Source organism: Babylonia areolata, chromosome 18 (genome assembly GCF_041734735.1).
Source record: "Babylonia areolata isolate BAREFJ2019XMU chromosome 18, ASM4173473v1, whole genome shotgun sequence".
NCBI lineage: Eukaryota > Metazoa > Mollusca > Gastropoda > Neogastropoda > Buccinidae > Babylonia > Babylonia areolata.
The window spans coordinates 48,837,446-48,864,896 of NC_134893.1; the positions used below are offsets into that span (position 1 = coordinate 48,837,446).

At 42.8% G+C, this 27,451-nt stretch overlaps 1 protein-coding gene across 5 annotated transcripts in view; it reads left to right on the plus strand.

Moving 5' to 3' along the window:
- Nucleotides 1–27,451, plus strand: part of LOC143292871 (protein pangolin, isoforms A/H/I/S-like) — a 96,173-nt gene that overhangs the window by 37,278 nt on the left and 31,444 nt on the right. For 4 of the 5 annotated variants that reach the window (XM_076603515.1, XM_076603514.1, XM_076603517.1 and 1 more), the window contains exon 4: nt 23,910–24,027. In XM_076603515.1, the coding sequence (XP_076459630.1) occupies nt 23,910–24,027 (118 nt within the window). Of the gene's footprint in view, nt 1–10,366; nt 11,214–23,909; nt 24,028–27,451 lie in introns of those variants that run through there. The other variant, XM_076603516.1, reaches the window with a different exon arrangement.

Genomic DNA, 27,451 nt, shown 5'->3' on the forward strand with positions numbered 1-27,451 from the left:
TAAAAAAAATTTTTTTTCTCTCTCTGTAATCACTTAGCAGGATCTTAACCTGCTTTTTTCTTTTCCAATAAAGTATATTTGAAAAAAAAAGAAGAAGAAAAAAGAGAAAAATTAGCTGATGGCTCTTGATTATTGTCTCTGCACAGAACTTCATATTAGAACCCTTCTCACATGTACATGTGCTAGTCTTTTGCATCTGATTTTATATCTAATATGTATCTATGCGTGTTCACACACATGCATACATGTATGATGTGGGTATGTGTGCATACATGTCTGTATGTGTGCTTGCAATTGCATGCATACATGTGCATACGTGTGTGTGATGTGTGACAGGGTTCGTGGAAGTTTATGGATTGTGCCAGAGCTTGTTATATTTCATTTATCTTGAATGATTGCTTCCCCACCACACAACCCCCACTTGCCCCACTGACGCCAACTGGACCCCTGCTCTGTGTTCACTATTGAATTGCCTCGATCCTATCCTGTTTCTGGGTTCACTGGACAAGTGCAAATGTCCAGGAGAGATGGATGTGGGCATATGGACGGGCGAGGACTTTTATTATCAAGATTTGGATGACTTTCTTTTGTTTGTTTGTTTGTTTATTTATTTATTTATCTCCTATGTGTTGTATGCTGTCTCTGTGATAGCTGTCATGGTGTCCTCCCTTATTGTGTATAGGGGTTGTGTATGAGAAGGAGTCTCTGAGAGAGACAGAGTGTGTTTGTGTGTTTGAGTGTGAATGGGTGTTGACGGCCACACACTTAGAAGAATGTTCTGTTTGAAAAGCCAGTTCTTACAAAACTATCAAAATCATAACATTTTAAAAATAAAACACGCTCTGCATCTGTATACACGCATAGAAACCAGCACATTATGATTATCATTAGTATCAGTGAAAGTCATTCACACTGACATGATATTATTTATGTGTGTGTGTGTGTGTGTGTGTGTGTACACTTTTTAAATATGCATATGTTGAATTTAATCAAAATTTTGTTAGAAGTAAATCGTCATTTCAGTCTTCATTTTTATTCTTAATTCTCACAGTCTCATTCGTTCATGAATGATTTTTTTTTTCCCATGCATTTTATTTTTAAAATGACAAGCCTCTCAATGCAATTAGAATTTTGTGCACATAGCCAACGAAACAGTCTACTCTTATGATAAAGCATGCTGTCACCAGTAATGAAAGAAAAGATGCCATCATTCCTAAGTCAGCTTGCTTGTGTGGCTGACACTGATGATTTGATTCCATAAGGTGCTGTGTCACGAGATGATGATAAACAGATAATCTTTATTGATCAGATTGTGCCCCGGTATCTCTATCAGTCACTTGGTAGGATGAATACTGCACTTGCAGTCTGCTCCTCTTTATAGGAGGATTGGGGGAAGAGGGGAGGAGAGACAGAGATTCAACTTTGCAACCTGTTATATCATTACAAAACATTGCTTCATAGTTCATGCTTTGTGGTGTACTTGCAGAGTGCTTACTAAGGTACTTTTTTTCTGACTTGTTATAAGGTTTCTGGAAATATGCTCAGATACAGTGAAAGTTCCTTTGACTTGTGATTTTGAATGGAAAATGACTGATTGTATTCCTTTTGTTCTTCTACTTTGGTATCTTTTTCTTTATTACAGAAATATGCTTGAAGGTGAAGACTGGAAAGAGAAAAAGAATGTGTGTGTGTGAATGTGTGTGCTCTTCAGTTTAATGTATGTCAGTGGCATAAATGTGATTTTAGACAGAGAGAGAGAGATTGTGTGTGTGTGTGTTTGTGAGAGAGAGAGAGAGAGAGAGAGAGAGAGAGAGATGATTTTGCAGAATGGACAAATAACAGAAAAAAAAGGAAATTTGGATTTAAAAAAAAAAAAACCCAATAATTTTTTTTTTTTTTAATTTTTTTATTTTTTAAAGACTTAAGCATCAACAAGTTTGCTGAATTGGAAAGTAATTCATCACATGCTTGGATGTAGATGGAGATACAGACACGCCTGTTTGAATTAATCATTAATGACTGATACTTCATTCAGTGTCTGTCTCACCAGTGTGGCGGGAAGTTGGAAGGAGATAACACTGGATCAGATATATCACCATTTGTAGGATCAGATATACAATGTTCAGGGGTCCCATTTTTTAGCTTGTCTTCCTTGTCTTGACACTGGAGCCTCCAAGCAGTCAGAGGCAGAGATGGCTTACATTTACCCGTGTGTGTGAAGAGCCAGTGATGTTATAGTTTTTGGTGGAAGAGGGCCCAGTATGCAGAGCTCAGCTGGTGACAAGTTTTCTGAAAAAATGTTCCTTTGAGAAGAGTTGATTTATTATTATTTAAAAAAAAAAAAAAAAATTAAGTTCTGCGTTACAGTCAGAAGTCTTCTCTTTTCCTTCACGAGACCAGCATCCAATTGCTGATGACTGATGACAGATGCATTACAATTTACACGGAATCTGCATGTTCTCATAACCTGCTGAACTCGGGCATGAACGAGGGTTGACTTTGCAGATTTGATCTTCTGCGCGCACTGAGTCTAGTTAGCATAACACGCACTAAAGGTTTGGAGCATTGTTATAACCTGGAAGAAAAGTTTGTTTACCCTTCCCCACAAGATGCTGTCAGTTTCGAACCTGGGGCTTTGGAAGTCGAAAGCTGGAGGTTCTGACCACTTAATGACGGCATGTTTTCTTTGATTTTTCGAACCTCTAGCAGCTGTGTAGGCAGGGTAGGGCGATTGGGTGGAAAAGGATCGTTTTCCCATGCATCGCTGCCCCGTTGGAAACCGAGCAGGTCTGTGACGCGTTGTCGATGTTGGGATTAAAACAAACACCCCGTGGTGTCAACTGCTGACTGCATTAGTATAGGCAGTTCGATTCTCTCTCTCTCCCCCCCATCCCCCCCCCGGCCCCCCCCTCTCTCATTATGACATATTTCCCCTTTCCACCCCTCGTTGTACAATGGCGCTGTGTGCCACAGATGTTGAGACTGGGGTTGGCGAGAGGTCCTTGAAAGAGTGCGGTTTTTGGTTTTTTTGATTGTTTTTAAGCGGACACGGCCACAGCTGCTGGTCCTCAGTCGAGTTTTTGGAGGTGGTTGGGGGGTGGGGGTTGGGGAGTTGTTGTTAACACTTAAATTTTTTTCGTCGTTAATAATTTTGTGTGTGTGTGTGTGTGTGTGTGTGTGTGTGTGTGTGTACGCACCTGTGTCCCTTATCGTTATACGTTATCTTCCTGGTCGAATTCGTTTTTTTCTATGTCTGCCCCTCCATTACAGAGCCCTTTAAGCAAAATTTGTAAAAACCTTTTGAATGCTTTACCAAATGAATGCCTTTTCATTATTATGATTTTTTTTTCTAAACACATGCGCCAGTCCCATAGCTTTGAATGTTATATATCAAAATACGATAACGATCATCGCAGTAGAAGGAAATAAGTTACAACGAGACGTCTCCTTGGATGTGTGAGTGCGCGACGTGTGTGTGTGCAAACATGACGAGAGTTTGTGCATGTTATGGTATTAAGATAATTATTCCTGGAGACAGATTCATCATCTTCAGTGTCATTTCATACCCACAGTCTGAACTCCCTAATGGTATACCGGATGTGTGTGCTGGTTATATAACATAAATTGCTTAACGATACACACAAACGTTTGTGGACAGGCTGTGATTTATGATTTCCTCATGTCAGTTCAGCAGCCAGTGGTGGGAAACACTGAAGAGACATTTGGGAAAGAGAATGGAATGAGTTGTCAAAGAAAGTGATACAACAGTTATAACACAGTGTGTGTGTGTGTGTGTTTGTTTGCGTGCGCGCGCGTGTGTGTGTTGATTGATATTAATATATAATTGACCGTACTGAGGGAGAGGGGTGGGGGTGGGGGGAGGGCGCGGGGGAGGGGGGGGGGATTGGGTTCTCGTTGATGGCAACTCGTGTAGAGTTACCATCACGGTTTTTTGTAGGCATATTTAAGCGTGAGGGTTTTGTTTTGTTTTTTAACACGTTCAAAACACAGCAACGACTGACAAATCAATGTTAGAGGCGGGTCTGTTACGTCTGGTTTGAGGGGGTTAGGGGGTGGGAAGGAGTGAAAAAAGTTGTTTAAAAATCACTCAGGATTTCAGGGATTTAGTTTGAAGTGCCGTCTTGTTTGGGGGATGTTGATGGATCAATGGCCGAGCCTCGGTTGTCGCGTTTTCAAAATGACAAAGTAGGTCGGAGCTCAGACCGCGGTGTGGAGACGACACGCTATTTTTGTACCGCTCGTCTTTCTTTTTCTTCTTTCATTTTATATTTTTATGGGATGACGGATTGTGGACTCGTTGTTTTTGTCTCTTCCTGTCTGTCTGTTTTTCTCCAACTCTGTCTTTTCGGGTAATTATGAATGGTCCCGAATAACAACGACCCCCCCCCCCCCACCCCCCCCAAATAAAAAAAAAAGTGGTGCAGTCCTATTTCATATTGACGAGCTCACCGACAGGAGTTAAACTCTCGGATTCTGCAGCTGTTGTTTTTAATTTCCACACCCTCTTCTCATCGCTGCCCAAAGCGTTCGAGGTTGGAGGGAAAGGGGAGGGAGGGAGATAGAAATTGACACTGACACGAACTGGTGGTCTCAGAGAACAACGTGATACAGATGGAAAACAAAAGTAAGCAAGAATTAAATAATACTTCCGTTGTTAAAAAAAAAAAATCAAAAAAATCGTATAGATGTTTTCAAATCAAAGCAACAACAACAATAACAGCACAACAACAAAGAATAGAAAAAAATACGATAATAAACAGGACGATGTAAACACCCTCCATCCCCACACCCGCGGAGTCATCAGTCGTCAGATATCGCGGACATGACAGTGAACTGTCACCTCCCCATGGCAAGTGATCCAGTCACAGTTTATATGTGCTCACAGTTGTAGCGGGAGAACTACGAACTGGCTGCGTACCATTGTGAAGGGAATCATCGCGAGTGACTCGAACAAACGTACAAATAAAGGATGCCGGTGACGCTAGTTCCTCCGTACCATAAGATCACCCACATACAGGGAGTTGAAAGCTCTCCTTCCTCACCTCCTTTGCGCACCCCACCCCACATCTACACAGTATCACCTATCGTGTGTTGGAGAAGAGGAGGAGGGGAGACAGACAGGGATAAGAGAGGGAAACGGGGAGGTGAATGTGACGCAGGGTCGATTGAATGGGTGGTTTGACTGAATTCTGAGGAGGCTGAGACGGGAGCGTAAAAGAAAAGAAGAAAAGTAAAGAAAACATACGAGAAAAGAAACGAAAGGCGAGACAGTGAAGAGGAGGGGTTGGGGTGGGATGGGTGCGCATGCCGAGGTGACACTTGAAAGGCCAGGCGTCAGTGGCAGCTATTGAGACGGGTGGTTTTGGGGAAGGGGGCCCCCGTGTTCTTCTCCTTTAAAGGCAGGGGGCTAAAATGCCACCTTGCGGGACCCCCCACCGCCAACACTCTCCCCTTGGTCTTCCCTCCTCTTCCTTACCCAGCCTCGCCCCTGTTTTCTCTCTCACACGATCGTACGTCACGGCATGCACACGCAGGCATGCGCGCGCGCGCGCGCACACACACACACACACACACACACCAAGCGCAAAACGCGCTGACAATGACGATTTATATCAACATTGGGTGTGGAACAGAGAGAATCGAAGTGTGAGACAGGGATGAATCATAAATGTCCTCTTTTTGTTGTTGTACATTTCAGTACTTGTGTACCGAACGCCAGTGCGAGTTTGACATGTGAGTCAGTGGTTCTAGAAGGAAGTCTTCAGGACATGTCCCTTCCTTTACACACATACGCGCGCGCGCGCGCGCGCACACACACACACACACACACACACACACACACACACACACACACACACACACACACTCACTCACTCACTCATTCGACTACCCCTCCTCACACACGCACACACACGCGTGCGTGCGTGTGCATGTATGAGGAGGGGTAGTCGAGAGTGTGTGTGTGCGCGTACCTTTTTTTTATTTTTTTTTTACTGCAAGTCATAAAACTCTTCTACTTATTTTATTCGGTAGGGAATCTTTGCGTGATACTGAATGGAACGGTGGGCCTTTTGTCGCGTGCCCACGAAGATAGAACGATACCCGATCAACCAGGATAAGTACAGAGATAACATTCAGTCTGATTGACGTGGGTGCCTTGACAATAAGTCAATAATGGGGAGAGCGAGAGAGAAGAGAGAGGCCTTTTTAAAATTTTATTTTTTATTATTATTTAAATCACTCAGGCAGTGTATTTTTACCACTCCCGCGATGTGTGTATGGGATGTATATTTTCAGTGGCACCTTCACCCAACTTCCTACACACACACACAGCCCCATTCCTATCCTCCATACCCCCCCGCCCCCCGCCCCCCATCTCGCCCTCCAGACTGCTGGTATCGGACGTTCACGTGCACAGATTGATGTAATCGATAAACAAGCCTTTCCGTAGGTTAGTTTGCTTGTCAGTAACCTCAGTCACCTCGTCGCTCCGGAGGTGTGTGATTGTTGAGGGATTTCATTACAGCAATAACTTTTTCTTGGGCGAGACCTTACGGTTTGGCAGGTGTGGTGTTGCGTATACACACGTGCATTTGCTCGCACGCTGTGTCATCCTTAGCCATCCCGTGGAAGAAACCGAACTCGTATTCAAGCACACACACACACACACACACACACACACACACACAGATGCGCTTACACTCATGCCCCTCACATACATACACATTATTTTACATTCACACACACACACACTGACACACATCGTGTTTTAATGTTTACCCCCATATCTTTCACAATATATGTTCCCCCCCCCCCCCCTCGTGTAAACTACTGGCTTTGCTTGTGTATTGAAGAGATTGTTACACAGCTTGAGCCCTGTTTTATGACATGCTGTGTAAACACTCGCATTGTTCTGACTTGCGATCTGATTTTAACAAAACAGGTGATTTTTGTTTGTTTTTGTTTTGGAATTCTTTTTTTAATGTTTTTTGAGGGGGCAGGTTTTTGGATAACAGGGTGTGTGTGTGTGTGTGTGTGTGTGTCTGTATGCGTGCGTGCTTAGCGCTTGCGTTGGCAAACTACAAACTGGCAGGCGGCAGAAAGAAGATGGCGCAGCCTCACTCTGCTTGACACATTCATGTGGTGGCCCTAAAAGCCGGAACGACCATGGTACGGCGGTCACCTCTACCTGGCCTGTCACAGCTCAAAAAGCAAAAGCTTGCAGCACGTTCTTTGTTGCTCTGTCCTCTAGTCTGTCTCGTCTGCCTGTCGAACTATTATCGGTAACAGGACGTCAGCAACAACCACTCTGTCTCCGAAACACAGACACAGACACACACACACACACACACACACACACACACACACGCGCGCGCGCGCGCGCGCACACACACATATATAGAGAGGGAGATTGATAATTAAGCACCACTAATACAGTGGTATTTAACACAAAAAAAATATGATAGAAAGTCGCTGGAAAAATAGAAGGAAGAGGCGTGAGAATAAAAATAAAGGGAAGGTGGCGTTTGAGGGAGGAGAGGGGGGGGGGGGGGGGCGAGAGAAAAGATAGATGCAAGGTGTAACAGTCAGTTGTGCGGAAAGTGGCAGATAGTCGCCCCGTAACCGCTGTGCTAATGAGGCGTGACTGGCAGTTGCTGTTTCTGACCTCTCTGGCACCGTCAGTCATCTGCTGGGAGTAGAGGTGAATGTGGTGAGTATGGCTTGGCTGATGCGGATTGCCCGCCCCCTCAACCGCCCTACCCCTCTCTCCCTCTCTCTCTCTCTTGCATGTGTGTGAGAGACTGTGTGTGGAGGGGAAGAGAAAGGGGTGTGGTAGGATTGGCTTTCGTTTCTTTGTCATTCTTTTTCTTGATTAATTTCTGTTGGCTAAAACTTTTTTTCACCCATCATCTTTGTCCTCATCATTTCGTGGTTCTTTGTGTTTTAAAATAAATTAAAAGAATTATTTCTTGACCCCTTGTATAGATTTCTTTGGTTTTATTTTATTTTTTTCTTCTTGTATTTCTTTCCATATGCGCGCGAGTGGTAGGGGTATGGGGGGGGGGGGGGGGAGAGAACCTGGGAGCCTTTGTGGAATTAAAGAGTTCTAATTACAGACTGAAAAATAATTGGTGGTTAAAGACAGGGCTCATTCTACTTCCTCCATCCCCACTCGCACCCACCCACTCCCCATCCCGACAGCAGTTGTCGTTTTCAGGGGTTTCAGCGGCTTTTGCTGATCTGTTCAGTGCACTGTCCCCAATCTCGTGCCGGTGCCGTATGGCACGTGCCGCCTTCGGGGATAGTCATTGGAATTGGGTTGTGGCTCATCTTCTGTGGTGATTGTTGAGAAAGTTGACTTTTCTGCGATGGATGGACGTTCGGTAAATCCCTTCTATTCGTGGTGAAGCGTTGATTACGCGCGCTAGCAAAACTGGAGAGACGTGGTGTGGATTGTGCCTCGGGGCAGTATACATGTGAAGATTTGTGAGCAAAAGAGGTGTTTGACGGAAACGTTTTAAGAAGCAGAACAGTATGTTACCGAGTATTTTTTTTTTCTGTCCCCGTTTGTATTTCTATATTTCAATAATCATTCACCCATGACGTATCTGTTTTTATATATTTTGGACGGGGGTTACATTGAAATACGATAGCAAATTTTTATGTATTTGGCTTGGGTAATAAACTGATGTGATGGTGAACATGATGACAGAAGTGATAGTTTTGATCCCTTCCTCTTGTTAATCTTCGGACACTGACCCGTTCAAGCAGTTTGCTATTTTTGTTGTTGTTGGAGTTGTTTGAAATCGTTTATTTTATTTATTTATTTTTTAATGACAACCGAAATTTACGAGACATTTGTGGGCAAAGTTAAAGACTGAGGAAAAGAAAGTTGCCGTAAAGTAAAAATTCGTAACTGGATGCTTTATATGAAAGATTATGTTTACAGAAAAAGACACCCCCACAACGTTGAACTGTCGAGAACGTGTCTTGTGAAAAGTACAGCAGTTGTGTGGCTGGTCTTAGATGGTATTATCTGAACAGCGAAGCAACCGCTTTAAACGGGTTACTTTTTATGTGAAACAGTCAAAATATACCTGTGCCAGCCTTGCTCAGTTGGAGAAACTTGCTAATAGTAACTGTAAATAACGCGTTAAATTTGAAATATTTCCCACAGTTCTCGTAAAGCTGAAACATTCTCAGAGTTCTCAGTCGCGCAGTAAGGTTTTACCTCTGCTCCAGAAACGTAATTTGAAAGGTTTGAGACCTTTTCCTTGTCATGAGGTGCTTTTTAGGATATATTATTTTTTTTTGTTTTCTCTCAGTTTGTTTTTTTTTTTAATAGGAAAGGATATTGAGTTCTCTGGTTCCCTGTCACCAGTTGATGTCGTGATGTGGCCAACATGATACCTTCCTTTTATAGTTCTCGTAAAGTTGGAACATTCTAACAGTTCTCATGCAGAAAGGTTTTACCTCAGCTCCGAAACGTAATTTGACAGGTTTGCTTTCTTTGCCTCGTCATTGTGTACTTTTAAGGATGTGCGAGTCTTTTGTTTCCTGTTAGTAATTTCGGTTTATCTTATTATTTATCTATTTAATAGGAAAAGATATTTTCTCCGGGTCCCACAGTCACCAGCTGGTAGGTATCCAACATGACACATCCTTTTCACTGCAAGCGTGCTTGATCACTTGACTGTGTCTCGGGAAGTTGTTTGTGACGGCAGCCCGAGAGCGGTAGGGGGCGGAGAAGACAGATTCAGGTATCACCAGCATTATTATCCCAGTCATGGAGAGAGAGGTGGAGGAAAGTCCATAGACAGCGGTTCTTCTTTTCCTCCAGTATCCACTGAGCATCTCCAGAATACCCCACCACCTCTCCTCTCTTCAGCTCTTTTTGTGTGTTTCCGATGACGCTCTGTTGCTGCCAGTGTGGAGAAGGCTGGATGGATGGGGGGAAAAAAAAGAGGTGTTTTCCCTATGGCTCATTGATCGACTAATAAGAATAATGCTCGTGCACACCTCTCCTCCTCTCCTTTCCTTTCGATCAGAGGGACGGCTGGGCCGTGTTGTCTCCGCCCACCTTCTCTCTGTCCCATCCCGTGTGTGTGTGTGTGGCGGTGATGCAGTCAATGAACACTGGACTGTTCCATTGCGCCAGCCCAGGGATCAAGGGAGGTAGATGGTGGTGGCAGCGGTCGCTGTCCTCTTCTCAGCTCTCTCTCTCTCTCTCTCTCTCCTCTCTGTCCATGTTGGCCAACATTCCAGCTCCTGTGCGCGTGGCTGCCCTCTCCCCCCCCCCCCCCCTCCTTCCCCGGCCCTCCGTCGGCTCTGTGCATGGCCCGGGCTGCCAATCTGTCAAGTGTCACAGCTTACAGTTTGACATGATATATCGCCCCAGCCCTCATTGGGGGGAGGGGGGCAGGAGGAAAGGAGGGGGAGGGGACCAGGGTCACTAAAGCTTAACACCCCGTTCTTGTAGCCTCCCCCTCCTTAACTCTCCCCCTTCCCTTGCCTTCTTGTTTTTTCTCTTTTTCTTTTTTTTTTCTTTATTTTTTTTTCCGCCCTGGCCTTAGTGAGTAGCGATGCCGCTACACCAGCACACACAACCCATAACACCACCACACGCACGGCCCGCCGCTTGCTGTGAGTGTATGGGAGCTGGGCGCTACGCGGGCTACTGACGGGCGTAGGACGTAGCCAAGGTGTTGTGGTAAAGTGGGCAAAGCGCGGCGCCGTCAAAGAAGCGGTTTGGCTCCCCAGCCCCGTGTGCTTACTGCTGGCGATGGTGGTGGTGGTGGTGGTGGAATATGTGTGCGCGTGTGTGTGTGCTTTTTTAGTTGTGGAACAGGGGGTCACACACACACACAGAAAGGAGACCTGAACATGACCCCTTCACAAAGTGGCTTTATCCCTTCGGTGCTGAGTTGACCAGCAATCCATCCACCCTTCTTTGCCGTGTCGCTTCAGAAGTGTCTCCTCGCGCGCGCGTGTGTGTGGTGGTGGTGCGTATACATGTGCGTTGTCCAGTGCGTCTCTGTGTCATGTGCTCGACGTGCGCGGCTGGAGTTGCTGCCGCTGTAGAAGCTAGCACGATGCCGGTGTGTACGTCAGTGTGTCCGTCGTGTCCGTTATGCCTGCCCCTGCCGCCAGCGGCCCCCGACGCCTGCACCGTCCGCTGTCTTCTGGAACTGGTGAGTCAAGCACCACAGGCAGGCAGGCAGGCAGGCAAGGCGCACGCGCCTCCTTGTGCCACACGGGTGGAGGTGGGGAAAGGGAAGAGAGAGAGGGGTTGACATTTTTTGGGTTTTGTTGTGGTTGTTGTTGTTGTGGTTGTGTGTGTGGTCGCGACGAAATGTGATGATGGACGGGGGTTTGGTGTGCTGTCGCCCTATCCCCCCCAGTTGACGAATGAGTGATGAATGCGAGTGACAGAAATCAGCATGGTGAGGTCCTTGGTTCTCCCTGATACAGACCAATTAAGGTTCAGTGGATGGAGGTGTCAACATGCTTGTGGGTTTGTTTGGGACAGTTAACTACGTTGCTGTGACCTTGGTCAGGTCACGTTTCACATAAGCGCACGCATGAATGTACACACACACACATGCAAGCGCGTACATACACACGCGCATACATATGTGCACATACGCGCACACAGAAAACACTTTCCCTGGAAAGAGATGATAGTAACGTTTGATGTGCAGAGAGTCATTTGTTTAACTTGGTCATAAATTTTACTGAAAGAATAGTTTGGTTACAAATCTACACCCCACCTCACCCACCACGCCCCCACCCTCACCCCCTCCTCCCCCAAACACATTGACAAGTGACATGCACATATGCAGTTACAGTGCACTGTCAATTTTTTGGTTAGGTTGTTTGTTTTGTTGTTGTTTTTTTGGGGTGGGTGGGGGAGGTTGTGTGTGTGTGTTGTGTTGTTGTTGTTTTTCAAAGTTAATGACGAATCTACAACATATGACTGTATATAATCATTTAACGTCGCAGCATTTTGACTATCGAGTTACATAAGATATATTCTGTATGATTGAAAAACAAAAGCACAAAACACGCACACACACACACACACACACACACACACACACAACACAACAGAACACACAACACAACGCACCACACATACACACACATGCACACGCGCGCGCGCGCTCGGAATGTTCAGCAATAGGAATAGAAGATGAATTGGGGAAAAGACGTGTGAGTGTGAGGGGAGGGGGGACGATGAAGGAAGCAATGTTGACAACTATCATTGAATTTAAGAAACATTGATATTCAGAATCTGGGATATGGTTAACCAGGACTGTTTTCTATGCAGATTCAAGGGTTCAAATAAATAAGGCGGGGGGGATGTTATGGGAGAAGAATTTGGAAACATTCAGGGGAAAAAAAACCCAACAAAACAATAGTAATGAACAACGGGTCAAGTTTTATTCAGGAATTAGTTTTTTTTTAAACAATATTTTCTTTCTTGTCGGAGGTCAATTGATGACTTTGCCCAACTGGAGAGACGAAATCCAGCCAGCAAAGAACATGGCATGTTCGCTTATCGATGGAGCTAGTATGCAAGAGCTGTATGAAAGTCGAGTGGTTAAAAAAAGCAGGCAGATAGCAACTGACGACACCCATATTTTAGCAAAGTATTATGAACTGTTGCCATCAGGACGACGCTACAGAAGTTTTAAGTTGAAATCCAGATCTCTGAAGACTTTTATTCCACGTTCAATCCACCTTTTAAATTCTTGAGAACTGTGTGTGTGTGTGTGCGCGCGCGCGTGCGCGCACTCTCATGTGAGACGTGTGAAAGTCCGTGCATGATAGGCTGTACATTGTTCTAGTTGTGTGTGTGTGTGTGTGGGGGGGGTTACTGAGCTTAAAAACGTGACAGTTGGTTATAATGAATGTGCAATATGCAGGATAAATGTACAAAAACTACAATGGAAGATGTCTAATGCTAACGTCCATATTCTAAATATATTTCTGTTTAATAATTACGATGTGATAATTAATTGCAATGTTTTTAAAAGGGAATATGTGAAATGCTTTTATTTGAGAACATATGTTTATTACTCTTGTTTAATCAAGTAATCCGCGTGTGTGGGGTGGGTGGGGGTGGGGGGTGCGGGTGTTGTCTGATTATCTGGTTGTGGTTTTCCGCAATTTATCTCTATTCTTAGCTTGTCTGTCTGTTATAGTCAATGTGTAGTATAGTAGGCTATGTTTATAATTATATTCAAATAATGTTTCTTAATTCTTTCTGTTTTTACATTAAGAATACGAGTTATTACCTGCAGTGTGTGGATGTATGTATGAAACGGTGTATGTGATATTTTTTACATTTGTATCTTCATAATATTCGTAAAAGCTGTTGTTGACTTTTACAGTTATGGTCCCCATGTTGTTTACTTGTCTGTGTTGTGATAATGCACCTGACCAAATTTCTCCAGTTGGAGATAATAAAGTTATTCTTATCTTATCTTATCTTAGTTATGATTGCCCGACTGAAGAATGTTCGTTGAACGTCCATATATTCAAACAGATTACGTGAAAACAATAGTTATTAATGTATGTGTATAAAACACATGAAAGGATCGGGGTGGAGGACCAACTCTTCACCTTTTTTAAGGAGATGGACTGATAGTGAAAATGGTGTGTGTGGAGGGGGGGGGGGAGAGATCTTTAGTTTAACATCTTTTCACTAGAAGTGTTACTAGATGGTGGGGGTGGGGGTATGGGTGTATGTGTGTTTGTGTCTGACGTGCGCTCGCGCGTGTGTTTACGGTGTGTTTGTGTGTTAACGGTGTGTGTGTGGTGTGTGTGTGTGTGTGTGAATGACAGGAACAGACATACAAATTGAGAGAGATAGAAGAGAGAGAAGTGGCGGGAGAGAAGGGTTGTTTATACAGTTGTGTATTCTCCAGTCTCTTTGGGCTAATTAGGATCCTGATCAGTTCGCAAGCTGACAGAAGCAACAGAGATGCATGTTTTAAACCTGTTGAATACGTTTTCTGTCCTTAGAGCCCAAACAAAAAACGAAGCGAAACGAAGCAAAACAGTCCCCAGCCTTCAGAACGTCGAAACCTCACCTTCACCATTATTGAATTCAACAGACTTTTAAGTTCATTAGTTCTTCAAGACAACAAAAACAAAGGAACAAACAAAACAACTGCAACCCCCAAATAACAAGAAGCAACAACCTTCCCTTGTCTTATGACGCGGTATATATATATATATTTTTTTTGTCTCCTGATGGAGAAAACATTTCCTTTTTGTTTTCCTCAGTTGGAATGTCATTGGCCATTGTGTGCGGTGAGCGTTTCCTCATCTTGTCATCATCATGGCATTATAGTCATCATCATGAGACGGACACGTGAAACGCCGACTTGTCGCGTTATCCGTCATCTGACGATAGCTCTATAATAATTGTTGGCTTGATCTGAAGTCATAGTAAAAGTGAAGCCAGCTGGCGATACTGTCCAGTCATTGGCAAACTGGAAGCACTCATTTGTCGATTGACTAGTTCGGATACAGGATTTTTTAGAATGTGATATATAATTTTTTATCTTTAGTTTGCCAATATTACTTGTAGATGAATCAGTCCTTGTGTTTAGAAGTTCGCGCGTGAACCGTTAAGCTGAAGTGTTGGAGGTGTTTTTGCATTCTGCTGCAAACCGATTGTCTTTTCAGAGCTTGAGGATGTTGAGGGTCGTTTACACTGTAAGTTGAAGGTCTTGGTTTATTTTTTATTTTTTATTTATTCATTTATTTTATTTTATTTTTTAAATTGGGCGTTGGATAGAGGCAAGGGTACGAATGGGAGTCAGAGAGCGGGTGGGGGTGAGGAGGTTGAGGGAAGGGGATGTGGGACTAACGACTGAGGAGAGTAAGTGGCAGGGGAACTAGAGTGAGACTCTCCTTCGGGCAGAATCATTAACCTGTCTTGGTGTTCAGACACCACACTAATTAGTGAGGTGGGAGGGAGAGAAGAGCGTGGAAGGCGAGAGACAGGGCGGGGTGAGTGCTGAGTGCAAGCATGTGGGAAATGATAATTGAAGGGGGTGAAAAAAAAGAAGAAGATATTTGTCACAAACTGTAGGCATGCAAGACGCTTTTAAGCAGATATGCTATCAGAAAGAAATAGAGTTGCACACTCAAAATCATGCGTGTACTGGTGTCAGCTCATCGCTGCGAATTCAAACACGTTTACTACTTTAAATATCACGATGTGGACTGTTCGTTATAAAATACGTGCATTCAGAAATACCGACACGTATTTTAGAAGTGAAATTAAGCACAGCTGCCCACAGTTTACAATGCAGGCCATTTTGATGAATCACGTTTATTGTTTACGGTGTATGTTTCACAGAGAATGTAACGTCATTTCATTCTTGATTTGTTGGTGCTGTCAGAATGTAACCGCCATTGAAAAAAGCCCAAAGTCATGGCGAGGCAGCACGACTGACTGTATTCTTGTCGATGAGGGGTGGGGTGATAGGAGGGGAAGGGGGAGTGCGTTTAGTAGCAGTACAGTGGTGCGTTGCAACAGATTTAGTTGTAGTGGTCATGATAGTCACAATAATTGTCACGAATGCTAATATAATAACATGCCAGATGGCAACTCAGTGCAATGACGAAGTTTGGGTGGGGGGTGGGGGGCGCATTATTACCACTGTGATAGAGCATTCTACCCACTTCCCAGGGAGAGTGGAAAGTCTCTCTCTCTCTCTCTCTCTCTCTCTCCTTACCCTCATCCTCACCCTTACCCTCTCTCCCCCACAAGCGCACGCGCGCGCGCCCACTCGCACTTTTTCTTCATTCGTGGCAGAATTGATACACCCGTATTCTGTGGTTTTCAGGAAAGTTGTTGGGTGTTAGTTGTTCCTTCGTGTTTTTTGATATGCCGTTTATTGTGTTTCGCGTGTGTTGTTCAGACACGTTGATCTTACGGAAAAAATTATTACGAATTTCAGAGCTGATATCATAGATAGTTATTTATCATTCTTTGAGAACCCATTGTCTGGCGAATTAGAGACTGCTTGTAACGTTTTGGACCATAAGAAAATAAAGTCAGTTTTCCTTTCTTCTTCATTGTCACCGATGGTGGACAACGGTTTATTCCACCAAAATATAATGATAGAGTTGCAAGCTTGTTAAAATTGAAACTGTTCGTGACATTAGAAACGAGAGAAAAAAGAGAGAAAAAACAAACAAAAACCACACAATATCAACAAAACCCACATAAAAACAAACAGAAAGAAAACAAAACAAACCAAAAACAAAAACTATAAAGCTGAAAGTAACTTTCGAAGAACAACAGAGTGTCACGGTGTAGGTAGTTTATGTCACTGAAAAACAAAATATCAAAATATTGTCTTTTATGGATCTTAGTCTTTTCATCATGGATGCAGTCGACTTTAAAACTGGAAATGAAGCGGAAGACACGCATAGAATACTGCCTTCCAACATTCAGGTACCTAACAAGGGATTCTCCGGTTTAACAGGCTGGTATAGGTTGAAATGAAAGCTTGAAATTCATTTTCAGTTCTGCGTAGGTTTACTGACAGTGAAAACAAGTCGTCATTGAGAACTAGCAACAACTATTATTACTGAGAACAAAGTGTTCATGAACGCGCAGTTGGAATGCATAGAATAGGTGTCCTGAAACGTTCTTTGAAAAAGTAGTACATTTTCTTGTTGTCACACGTTCGAATAAATGCCGAGATTTTTTTTTTCCTGACGAATGACAGGAATTGTCTGTTTTTCTTTCTTTCTTTCTTTCTGGTGGAAGTATGGAGGCCATAGTCAATATAACACGGAAATCACACTGATTACGGCGGTTGTGTTTTTAGTTTACTGTGGGGAAATGTCTTAATCAACGACACGTTAAATTTGCTGGCTGATCAAGCATTCTTTTCTCTTATTTTGTTTTCTTTTACTTAATTATTGAAGGTCAGCTTTTATAGTTTAACACACCCCTTCCCGTTCTTTAGTTTTATTTGTTGTTACATAATAATAATAATAAAAACACAAATTAAAAAAATCCACCCACTCCTAAACAATCGCTGTTAATAGATAGGAACGCAGATTGTAAGATGTGATTCTTTTCTTGTTTTGAACATATGAATAGGAAAATATGAACATAATTCACTCACGACCAGCGACAATCTAATCACACCATAGAGTGTTCACAAATACACACAAATGGTGACTGGTGAACCATACTGGTGATGAAGATACCTTGCTGACGAGCATTTCAGATATTTTCGAGATGACAGCCATGTAAATCGTTATTATTCTTGTAAAAGGACATTTAAAAAAAAAAAAAAAGGAAAGAAAAAAAAAGAAGAAGTAAATTCTACATTTTTATTCTTAAGAACGAACGGGCTTTAATAATCCACACGATCGCTTCGTGGAAATCAGGCTGGCCTGTCAGTCAACACAACAGACGTACTATTAAAGTTCGCATATATAGATTTCAAACACATATATTTCAGTATTCGACACAAATTCAGCCGCCCTGTAATGCGGCTTTTATTTCAAGCACGAATCCAGAAAACTTTGAGCAGTGAAGATATTGTGCCTGGAAGAGTTCAGCATGTCTGAAAATCGGAGGTTGTATCTGGCTCAAGGCGGTTGCTTTAAGAACCGAGGACGAGTTAGATCAACTTCTGTCACTGCTGAGATGTTGTTTCATGTTTTTTCAGCCCAGAACCCAAGACGATGTTATTGAAAATAACGGTTTAGCTATTTGTTTTGATCATTCATATATTTATGTATTAATATATTTATTTTCTATGTTTTAAAGTTCATCATTCATTTATTTATATCTATAAACAGTTTTGATTTTTGACGTTTTCTTCTTCCCAACCTCAGATCAGCTAGCTGAGCGTAAAACAGCATGGACTTATTATTTTGTTTGATTATATATTAGGTTGTTGGTGTTATGCATGTTAAAATCACGTCAATTGAGAGAGAGAAAGCGAAGGGTTGGAGGTGTGGGAGGAAGGGAGGGAGACAGTATAATTTTAAAGTTCTTAATTACTACTTTAAGAAAAAAAAGACCAAGCCTACGTCAGTGTTGTTAAAGTTCGTGTTATTTATTTACATGTAATAGATGATTCAAAAACAAAAACGTTGGTTGCCCGATCTCCATGTACGATTAATGAAGTGTCGCGACTGATCGAGTATTGCTTCCTGGTCATTTTCAGTGATTTTACGTACAGACACACTTGTGAAAAACGTGCAGTTGTTGAAAACAAAAAGAAATACAAAACGAATAATAATAATAAATCAATATAAAGGCGATTATGGACCCTGAAAACGCTGAGAATTGCATCCGTACCTTTGATTTCTTGAAAATGAATCAAATTGTGTGAAAAGTTTCGAGTGCAGATGCGAAAACTTTTGATTATTTTTTTTTTTAAAGCTTTTTACGTGACCCAGAAACAAGATGAGGGCTGTAAGGCTTAATCATTTACAGTTAGATGTAACGTTGCATGTACACCATTCAGACTTGATATGAATACACAAATAAAACATGGCGAAATGTTGCTGTTCATGAAGGTTACACAGACCATTAAAAAAAAAAAAAAAAAATTTTTTTTTTAAAAAGGAAGAAGAGAAAGGTGTGACCCATGCCCTTTTGTCAACGCCTCTGGGGAAAGATCCGAACAGGGGGTGGTGGGGGGATGTTTCACTTGTAGACCGTTTTTCCCCCGCCGTCTGGAAATTCTGCGTTAGACATTTGTGTTTTGTGCGCCCCCGACACCTCCTGTCTTAACTCCTTGTGTACCTTCTCTCTTCATGTCCGCCTTCCCCAGTCCCATCCTCCGTATTTCACCCACAGGCTCCTCTGCAAATAAGCCAAGTTATTTGATGGGGCATCGGAAGTGAGATGGTAAGCAGGTAGCTACCACCGTGGCTTGCCTAAGTGAACATATGATGATGATGAGAATGAGAATAATGGTAATAACGATAATAATAATGTATTTTGTATTAGTGTTGTTATTGATATGACGATAATAACATCACTCCCTTTATAGGACCTTCAGGAATAAGGAGTATGTATTGGCGAGTCTTTTAGGAATGCCCACTGTGTTATTTTCCAGATTTCTTGAGGTTTGGGCATACAGCTTAGTTGATAAGAGCACTAGTAAATTGTTAGTGGGAGTCTGTCAGTCCGATGCCTATTGGAAGAAACGGTAACTGATGTTCGCGAAACGCCTGCTAAGTTTCACCTTGGAGAGGAACCCGGAAGTCTGGCAAATGGCCTTCTTCATCTGACTGCCAGTTATGGAAAGGTTTAGTATTTACAACGCTGTTCTCAGTCCCTGATTCCGTGGATTTCTATCATGTATATTTGCCAAGTCCTTTCCCAGTAATTGAATAGTAGTTTACACGCGCTTGTTTTCCCCAACTGCTTATTTATTTGTTTGTTTTGATAATTGATGAACAGTTTTAGGGCTAATACTACATAGTTACTGCAAGCAGTGCAGATATGTTTGGAACTGAACCTTTGTGTGTGCAAAAGCCAGTTCGAAAGAGCGTTTTTACCCCATGCAATGGCCAGATGATGGAGATAAATCCCTTCTTCCACACGCCCGCCATCCATCCCTTTCCCCCCTCCCATCCTCGCCCCCAAACGAGGAGCTGGTGAAAGCCATGATTAATCGACTTAAGATATTTACGAGTAAAAGTACTTAGCTGGTAGTGAGCATGGTGTGACAAACGTGGGCATGGTGTGGTCCATGAAAATTAATATTAAAGTGCCATAAACATCGTCACAGATGCTGCCCGATCTTGCTTGAGGTGTTCGCGTCGGTAAAACACTGCCCGCAACATTTTGTTTATGAATAGCAGTTTTTGACAGCGCGTGGGCATAAAGTGTGTCCCTTGTCACTTTAGTCACGGGTGCGCGACCTTTGTCTCTCAGTCCATCTGTGTGTGTGTGTGTGTGTGTGTGTGTGTGAGTGTCGTGCGTTTGTTCCCCCCACCCCCACCCCCCATCACCCTACCCCCCTCACCTTTTCAGAGGAGCCCATGGAGCGTACATTATTTGTTCCTTTATGCGCTTCTTTCCCTTCACCTTTTGACCTTTTTTCTTCCAGTTATTTATTTGATGCATTATAATGTTTCTCCCCTGGCCAGTGATCTCAATAACCGCAACAAGGAGTCTCCCGTGTCGTACATAGATCAGCCAGATAAGAAATACGAGACGTGGGCCTCGAATGACACTTGGCGTCGTCGTTGTCGCCAGGCTATAAAAATTCTACGGCTCACGGAGTGACCAGGCGTTGTGATGATTGGAGATTAAGCCTCGATGGGCTTTATAGCTTAGACGTAGGGGGCCTGGGGACGATGGATGTGGAAGATAGGAGTGTGTAATAATAACGAGGACAACGATTAAATGACTTGGTGTCTGTGGCGAGTGACTGGCGTACAAATTTGCTCTTATGGCGAATGTATAATTATATGTGGTTGAATTATGACGGGTTTTGCTGCATGTCCAGGGGTGACATGTTCACATGGAAGTGCCGATGGCTGTTGGGTATCTACACGATCTTCACGTAAAGCTTTTGACGGAATATATCACGGTGAATATGATTACTACCATTGCTGCAAAGGGCATAATTATGTATCTTGTGCTGGGGCTGTTGATCAGTGACTGCAATTGACGAAACCCGGATTTAATGGCTGTTGATTTGTGTGTGAGAGAAAGAAGAGGGAAGGAGGGGAGAGAGAGAGAGTGTGTGTCAAAACTTTACAATGTATACATTAAATTACAAGCTATAGAGACACAGAATTTGACGAAATATTACGAGCTAATAATTTACTTACATGCAGTGTCATAGTGTGTGCGTGTGTGTGTGTGTGCGCGCGCGCGCGTGCCTGCGTGTGTGTGTTGTCAACGTTTAACTCGTGTTTTGGCTTAGCACGAAAGATTTCACTTGTTGCGGGCCTACCTTGATAGTGGTGCAGTATTTGGCTTATCCATCTTAAACGATTTCTCTCTGTCTGTCTGTCTGTCTCTCTTTCTCTCACGCACGCACACACACGCGCGCGCGCTCGCCCGCTCACGGTTGGGCATACACACGCACACACACACACACACACACACACACACACACACATTCTTAATCTGAGTTTGTTGCTGTGGTTTATTTCTGAAATAGGACGTGTTGTGGACGAGTTGAGTTTAAACAGCTTTCGTACATCCTGCCCCAACCCGGCCTGTCTTCCCCCCTCTCTCTCCGTCTCTCTCACACCCAGATGAACACACGGATGAAGATGGAGAGTCTTTGTTGAAAAAGGGCGTGTGTGAGCACGGTGTGTAAATATTGAGCTATAAACGACTAGAGAGGAATCAAGTCGGCACATACATAAACACACACACACACACACACACACACACACATCTCTTCAGACCGACTTACGCGTGCACGCTACGTTTCATTTCAGTTCGCCCCTTGTTTTCCTTCTCTTTCTTCTGTCATTTTCGTTTTTCTTTCTTTTCTTTTTTTGTCCCCATTGGTTGTTTCGCAGAGATGTTTTTTGGTGAGGGAAATAATAAGACATGGCTACAATGAGCCATCACAGGAGCTCGCGCACAAGGGAAAATATTTTGAGAGAAGCCAACCTTGCAGCATGCTTCTTTTCCCCCCCTTTTGCACTGTACACCCCTCCCCCATCCTCCCTCTCCGCTTCCCCCCACCCCTTTCTTGTGTTGGGAGTGTAGTCGGCAAGGCCCCAGCTAGCATAACAACGCGGCGAAAAGATCAGAAGTGTAGGGGGTAAAGGGGTGGGGGGTGAAGGAGAAGGAGAAGAAGAAGGAAAAAAATAAAAATAAAAGATTTGAAGAGCTTTGCTTTGGCTGCAGTGGAGCCTTTATCAGATAGCAGGCTGGCGGAGGGCGGTAAAAGAGCTCTGGCCCCACAAATTCAAGTTACAGTTCATATTTTCAGACACCAGGGCCTCTTGTACCCCCGCAGTCAGTTCGCTTTGATGGACGTGTGTCACCCTGGCGCGGTCCACTTTTTTAGGGGAGTCGGGTTGGGCGGAAGGGTCGGCAGGGCGGCGCGGTGCCGCTAATTACAGTGATCAGGTGGTATTGAGCGGGCTAATGAGGAGATGGTCACCTTCTCCATCACTACCTGTCAGTTTACAACCCGGTTCGTATTGCCAACCGCTGGACACGGTCACGGCGGGGCCAGGTGACGACCAACCTGTACCCCCTCGGCGGCGGACGAGTCAAAGTGCCAAGCAGATTTTCATTTTTGTCATGCTCGGTAAAGCCGACAGGAAGCATCAATATCCCGGGCTGTGTGATTAATGATCATGTAACCGCACACACACACACGCACGCACGCACAAAAAGCGAGGTGGGCCCTGTGAAAAGAGAGGATGTTTGGGAGGGGGGTCCGACATAGGCCTGCTGTTAGTCGGGGTGTCGGGGACCGGTCATTGAGAGTGTTTGTAGCCAAGTGAAAAAGCCCCCGCCATTGAGATCCCAAGTCTTTTCTTCGTCTTTCGGTTCTTTCTTTCTCTTTCTTTTAGTTTTACCCCTTAAACACTGTGCTCAGGCTGTGTCGGTCTCTGAGTTTCTGTTTTTCTCTCTGTTACCTAGTGTTAGCCTTTCCTTTCTGTCCGTCTGTTTCAGTTCGGGTGGGGGAAAGGGGACACACACAAGTGCATAACTATTATCCCCAAATCTGTTATTCTTTCTAACATAAAAAAAAACTCTCTTAGTGAGTCATGTCTTTGTCAGTCTGTCTTTCCCAACATCGCAACCCTCTCACTCAGTTTACATACCTACATATATAACTCTGACATTGTGTGTGTGTGTGTGATGTTTATCATATATTGATGATCCTAGCCATTCTCCCTGCTGTCCATTGAAGGGGCTGGGAGGTGAAGATCATTTTGAGGTGCACATACCACACAAGCACACACAACACATGACCACCATTTCCTTCACAGCAAAGTAGTTTTGGGGACAGGGGTGGTGGAAGTGTTGGTGGAGTGGGGCAAACTTCAAGGGATCTTGCCAGATTCCAGTGGTATCTTCAGCCTGACATTGTCAAGATTCCAAGTCTCAGGAAAGCAAACAGAAGAGACAGGTGACTGACAAAACAGAAATGAACAAACAGCAGCAAACAACTATGAAGACAAACATCACTGGGGAATGGGAAGGGGGTGGGGGATGGGAGGACTGGATGGTGGTGGTGGTGGTTAGAGATAGTCAATGAGGTTATATCCTGCACCATACAGGAAGGAAAATGAAGTTTGAATTGTGATCAAGTCTTACTGTTGTCATATGTTGCCATTTAATGGAATTTATCATTATTACTTTTATTATTGTCTGCATTGTTTTCATGGATTTTATCTTAAAAGCTAAAATAATAATGTCATCATGGGATTTCTCTTAAGCATTAATGTGTGAGAACACTGAAACATATGCATGTTCACATAGAAAGGGTGTTCAAAGCATAAACTGCATACAGGGAGATATGATGATCACTCAGTCTGCCTGTCTTTCAGTCACACACACACACACACACACACACACACACTGCTTGCAAATTCACACTCTCTTACTATCTTTATCACTGTCTCTGTCTGCAAATTTGAGAAGAAAAAACATCATTGGAAGTAAACTATTAGACTGAAAAAACAAGAATATAAGCCTCTCTGAGTCTGGAAATCATTGGGTTTTGAAAATAAATCATTGCGTATAAGTTATTAGACTGAAAATACATTTTACGCAAGTGGAAAAATTATTTGGAGGGCACACATTAAAAAAACACAAAAACAACAACAAACATTGTGAATACATTGATAGTGTTATTGATGAGTTCCTTTGTATTATGTGATTGCAGGGCAGCAAATTTGGGATGGTGCAACCTCCGTACCCCAGTCTCATGATGTACAATGAGTTTGCACAGCCCCCACCCGCCCACATGGGCATTCCACCCGTCCACACTGACCCCAAAACAGGTGAGGAGCTGTGTGTGTGTGTGTGTGTGTGCGTGTGTGTGCGTGTGTGTGCGCGTGCGTGCGTACGTGCATGTGCAGGCACATACCTGCATGCATGTACACATTTGTTTATATCTGTGCACTAAAGACAAAAACCCTCCTCGTCTTTGCTTTCACTGTCTTCATATCCTCATCATCTCACACATGCTGGTACATGTGCTCTCTCCCTCTCTCTGTTTCTCTCTCTCATGTGTGCATGCTCACACAAATGACACATTCACAGGCACATAGACATGCACACATGCATGCAAATTGCTAAAACACCAATGAACTGTGTCACAATATTAAGGGTCATGGGCATCTCTGAGGAATCAGTAGTTCTGACCCAAAAAAGTCAGTATGGTGTATGGTCAGGGAGGTCCCTCCTAATAATGGCATAGCTGATCAGTATTTTATTATGCCCAACTGTCAGTCATTAACCTGCCACACTCCACTAAAGCCAACAGTTACATGTCCCCAGATATTTATTTCATTGTTTCTTCAATTTTTCTATCCCCTCTCCACTCTATCAACATGCCCAGTATTGCCCACTGCATATACACCACAGTGATATAGCCTGACTAGAACTGTGATGGACCTGTGTAAACAGACTAGCGACTACCCATAAATGTCAGCGTTAATTTTTTTATGGGGATGCATTGAGCTGCATTGGCTGTGCGTGCTTTGCCTCCCAGGCAATTGTGAAGAAGACCCATTAAAGGAGGAGCATGAAATTAGCTGGCCTGGTTGCCCCACTGTCAACAGGGCCCTTCTGATCATCATTGCCGCCAGCCATAGGGTTTTTATGGGCACAAAACTGCAAGCCAAAGGGTTGATTGTGCTCCAAACAGAGCCAGTGTCTGTCCCATGGCCTCATCGGCTTGCTTGTGGAAACTGAGGGAGGGTGGGGAAGGGATGTGAAAGAATGACTGTTTCCTTAGTAGACCTGTGTTGTCTCCTCTGGTGGGTGGGTTAATGGTTTTATGTCTTGCATACCAAAAACGTGATGGAAAAGAGTTTCATCAGCTGACATTCTTGTGACTCATTGTGGTTTATTGTAGATATCTGTGACTTATTCTTTGGAGATTGTATTTAGCAGTTTGAATTAATCACTTGACAGGTTTCTGTGCTTGACAATTTACACATTAAAAACACATTTTTGAAAATTGGTCTGTTAACAGTTTAAGTGTGGAAAATCTTCTGAAAGATGTATCTTTACTCATGGAAAAAAAACAACAAATAATAAAGATCATAAGCGGGGGGGAAAAAAGCCTAAAAGAATCCAATACATGATTCACTTTGTCATTGTGGGGAGAAAAAAAAAAGAAGGGGTTTGGCAGCGACAAGGGATAATGTAATATTTCTTGCAAGAAAGTTGTTGATATTCTCAGTGCAGCTCAGGCCACAAAGTTACAGTGATTGGACAGATGGGAGCAAAAGTGGTTTGAGCATTGGACTTCCAGTCCTGTGTTTGATTCTGGCTTTGGTGCCTGGATCATAGGTGGAAATCATTTTTTTTTTCCAGTCATCCAGGTCAACATATATCAATAAATATACAGACTTGATATTGCAATAAGCTTTTTTTGTGTGTATAGAGATAAAGAAGATAAGATGTGTGTGTTAAAGATCCTGTAATCCCTGTCAATGTTTGAGTTCTAGAAACATGAACATGCTAACATGAGCACCCCTAAAAATGGAGAATGGCATCCTTGGGTAAAAATAGTCTTGCTCATTAAAAAGCCCACTCATACATGCAAATGAACATGTAATAACCCCCCCACTATTTTTTTCTTTATCTCAACTCCCTCTCTCCTGACATCCCCTTAAAAATATATAGATTTCCTTTATGACGTATGCTCATATATTTAATTTCATTTTTATTTATTTTTAGTCTATTATCACCAGCTTCTATTATTCAACTGTAAAGAAATTAACCAGCCAACCTGAACATGATTTGCATTCCACAAATGCAGTATATTCTGTGTTTGTATGTCTGCATGTTCTATGTGTCTGTCAGTGGTGATGTGGGTGTCAGTATGTGAGTGTGTGAGTGTTTGTGTGTGTGAGATATATAGCGGGTTTGACCACTTCTTCTCAGATCACTTTGAGTTGATAACCTTCTTTGACAATTGTATTGAATTTATGTATTGATTTAGATTCATCCGAACACAGTGACAGTGTGAGTTAAAAGTGGAAAATGTACTGTTCATACTGTTCATATGTGTACGTGTGTGTGTCTGTGTCTCTTGTGTGTGAGTGAGGGAGTGCTTGCTTGCTTGCTCCATTGAGCATGTGCATATATTTTTTATTATGAAATTTTGACTCACTTGTGTAAACAAAATGAGTCTATGTTTTAACCTGGTGTTCGGTTGCCTGAGTGTGTGTGTGTGTGTGTGTGTGTCAATGGTAAACTTTAACATTGACATTTTCTCAGCAAATACTTTGTCAGTTGACACCAAATTAGGATAAAAATAGGAAAAATTCAGTTCTTTCCAGTCATCTTGTTTAAAACAATATTGCACCTCTGGGATGGGCACAAAAATTTTTTTTTAAAAAGAAGCCAAATTATATGCAAACTGCATTTACTGTTATATTTATATTTTTTGTATTCTCTAAACTTGGCACTTTGATCTGATATTCTGACACAACAACAAGAGCAGTCATTATTATCATTTTTTGTTCAAACAGGAACTTCTTTTGCTAAGCATGGAAGTTTTATTTATTTTGCAAATGTTTTGGTGCAGATAGTAAAAAAGGGAAATTACTCTGTAATTAATGCTAGGGGACTTAATTTACTTTAAACTGATCTTTCTCATCTTAAACATTACATAAAAAGCTTGTGTGTTTTACTCTCAGTGTACAGGGCTTTCACTATGTTCACTCGCCCAAGTGGTCTTTTTCGGAAAATACTAAAATCAATATGACAAGTGGACTTTACAGATCTGTTGGCTGAGCCCTGAAGGTCATGGGCAAAAGCAGTTGCGTACACATATTTATACACATTCAAAGCGCATGCTCATATTCTTCGCGAACGCGAATGACGCCATTTTGTTTCAAGTTGTTGACCTGCCCATTCAATCCTATATTCAATGGACAATACACAATAACATATGATGGAAAGTTGGAGAAGGAGACCATTAAATATTTATTCAGAGAAAGATTTGTGAACGCCTCATCATTTACTGGATTATGCCCCAAACTGTCATAAATATATCCACAGAATCAGTGGGAATTCACAGTTAAAAATTGTAAACCATGCGAGTTAATACCCTTGAATTGATCACGATGAAACGAAAAAATTTCCAGTCTTGACTTTTCTCAAAATGAAGTCCTTTTCACTTCTTATGATGTTTAGAAGTACTTGTACTTGGCTCTACATGTTATTAGTTTAACAAAATACTAAATT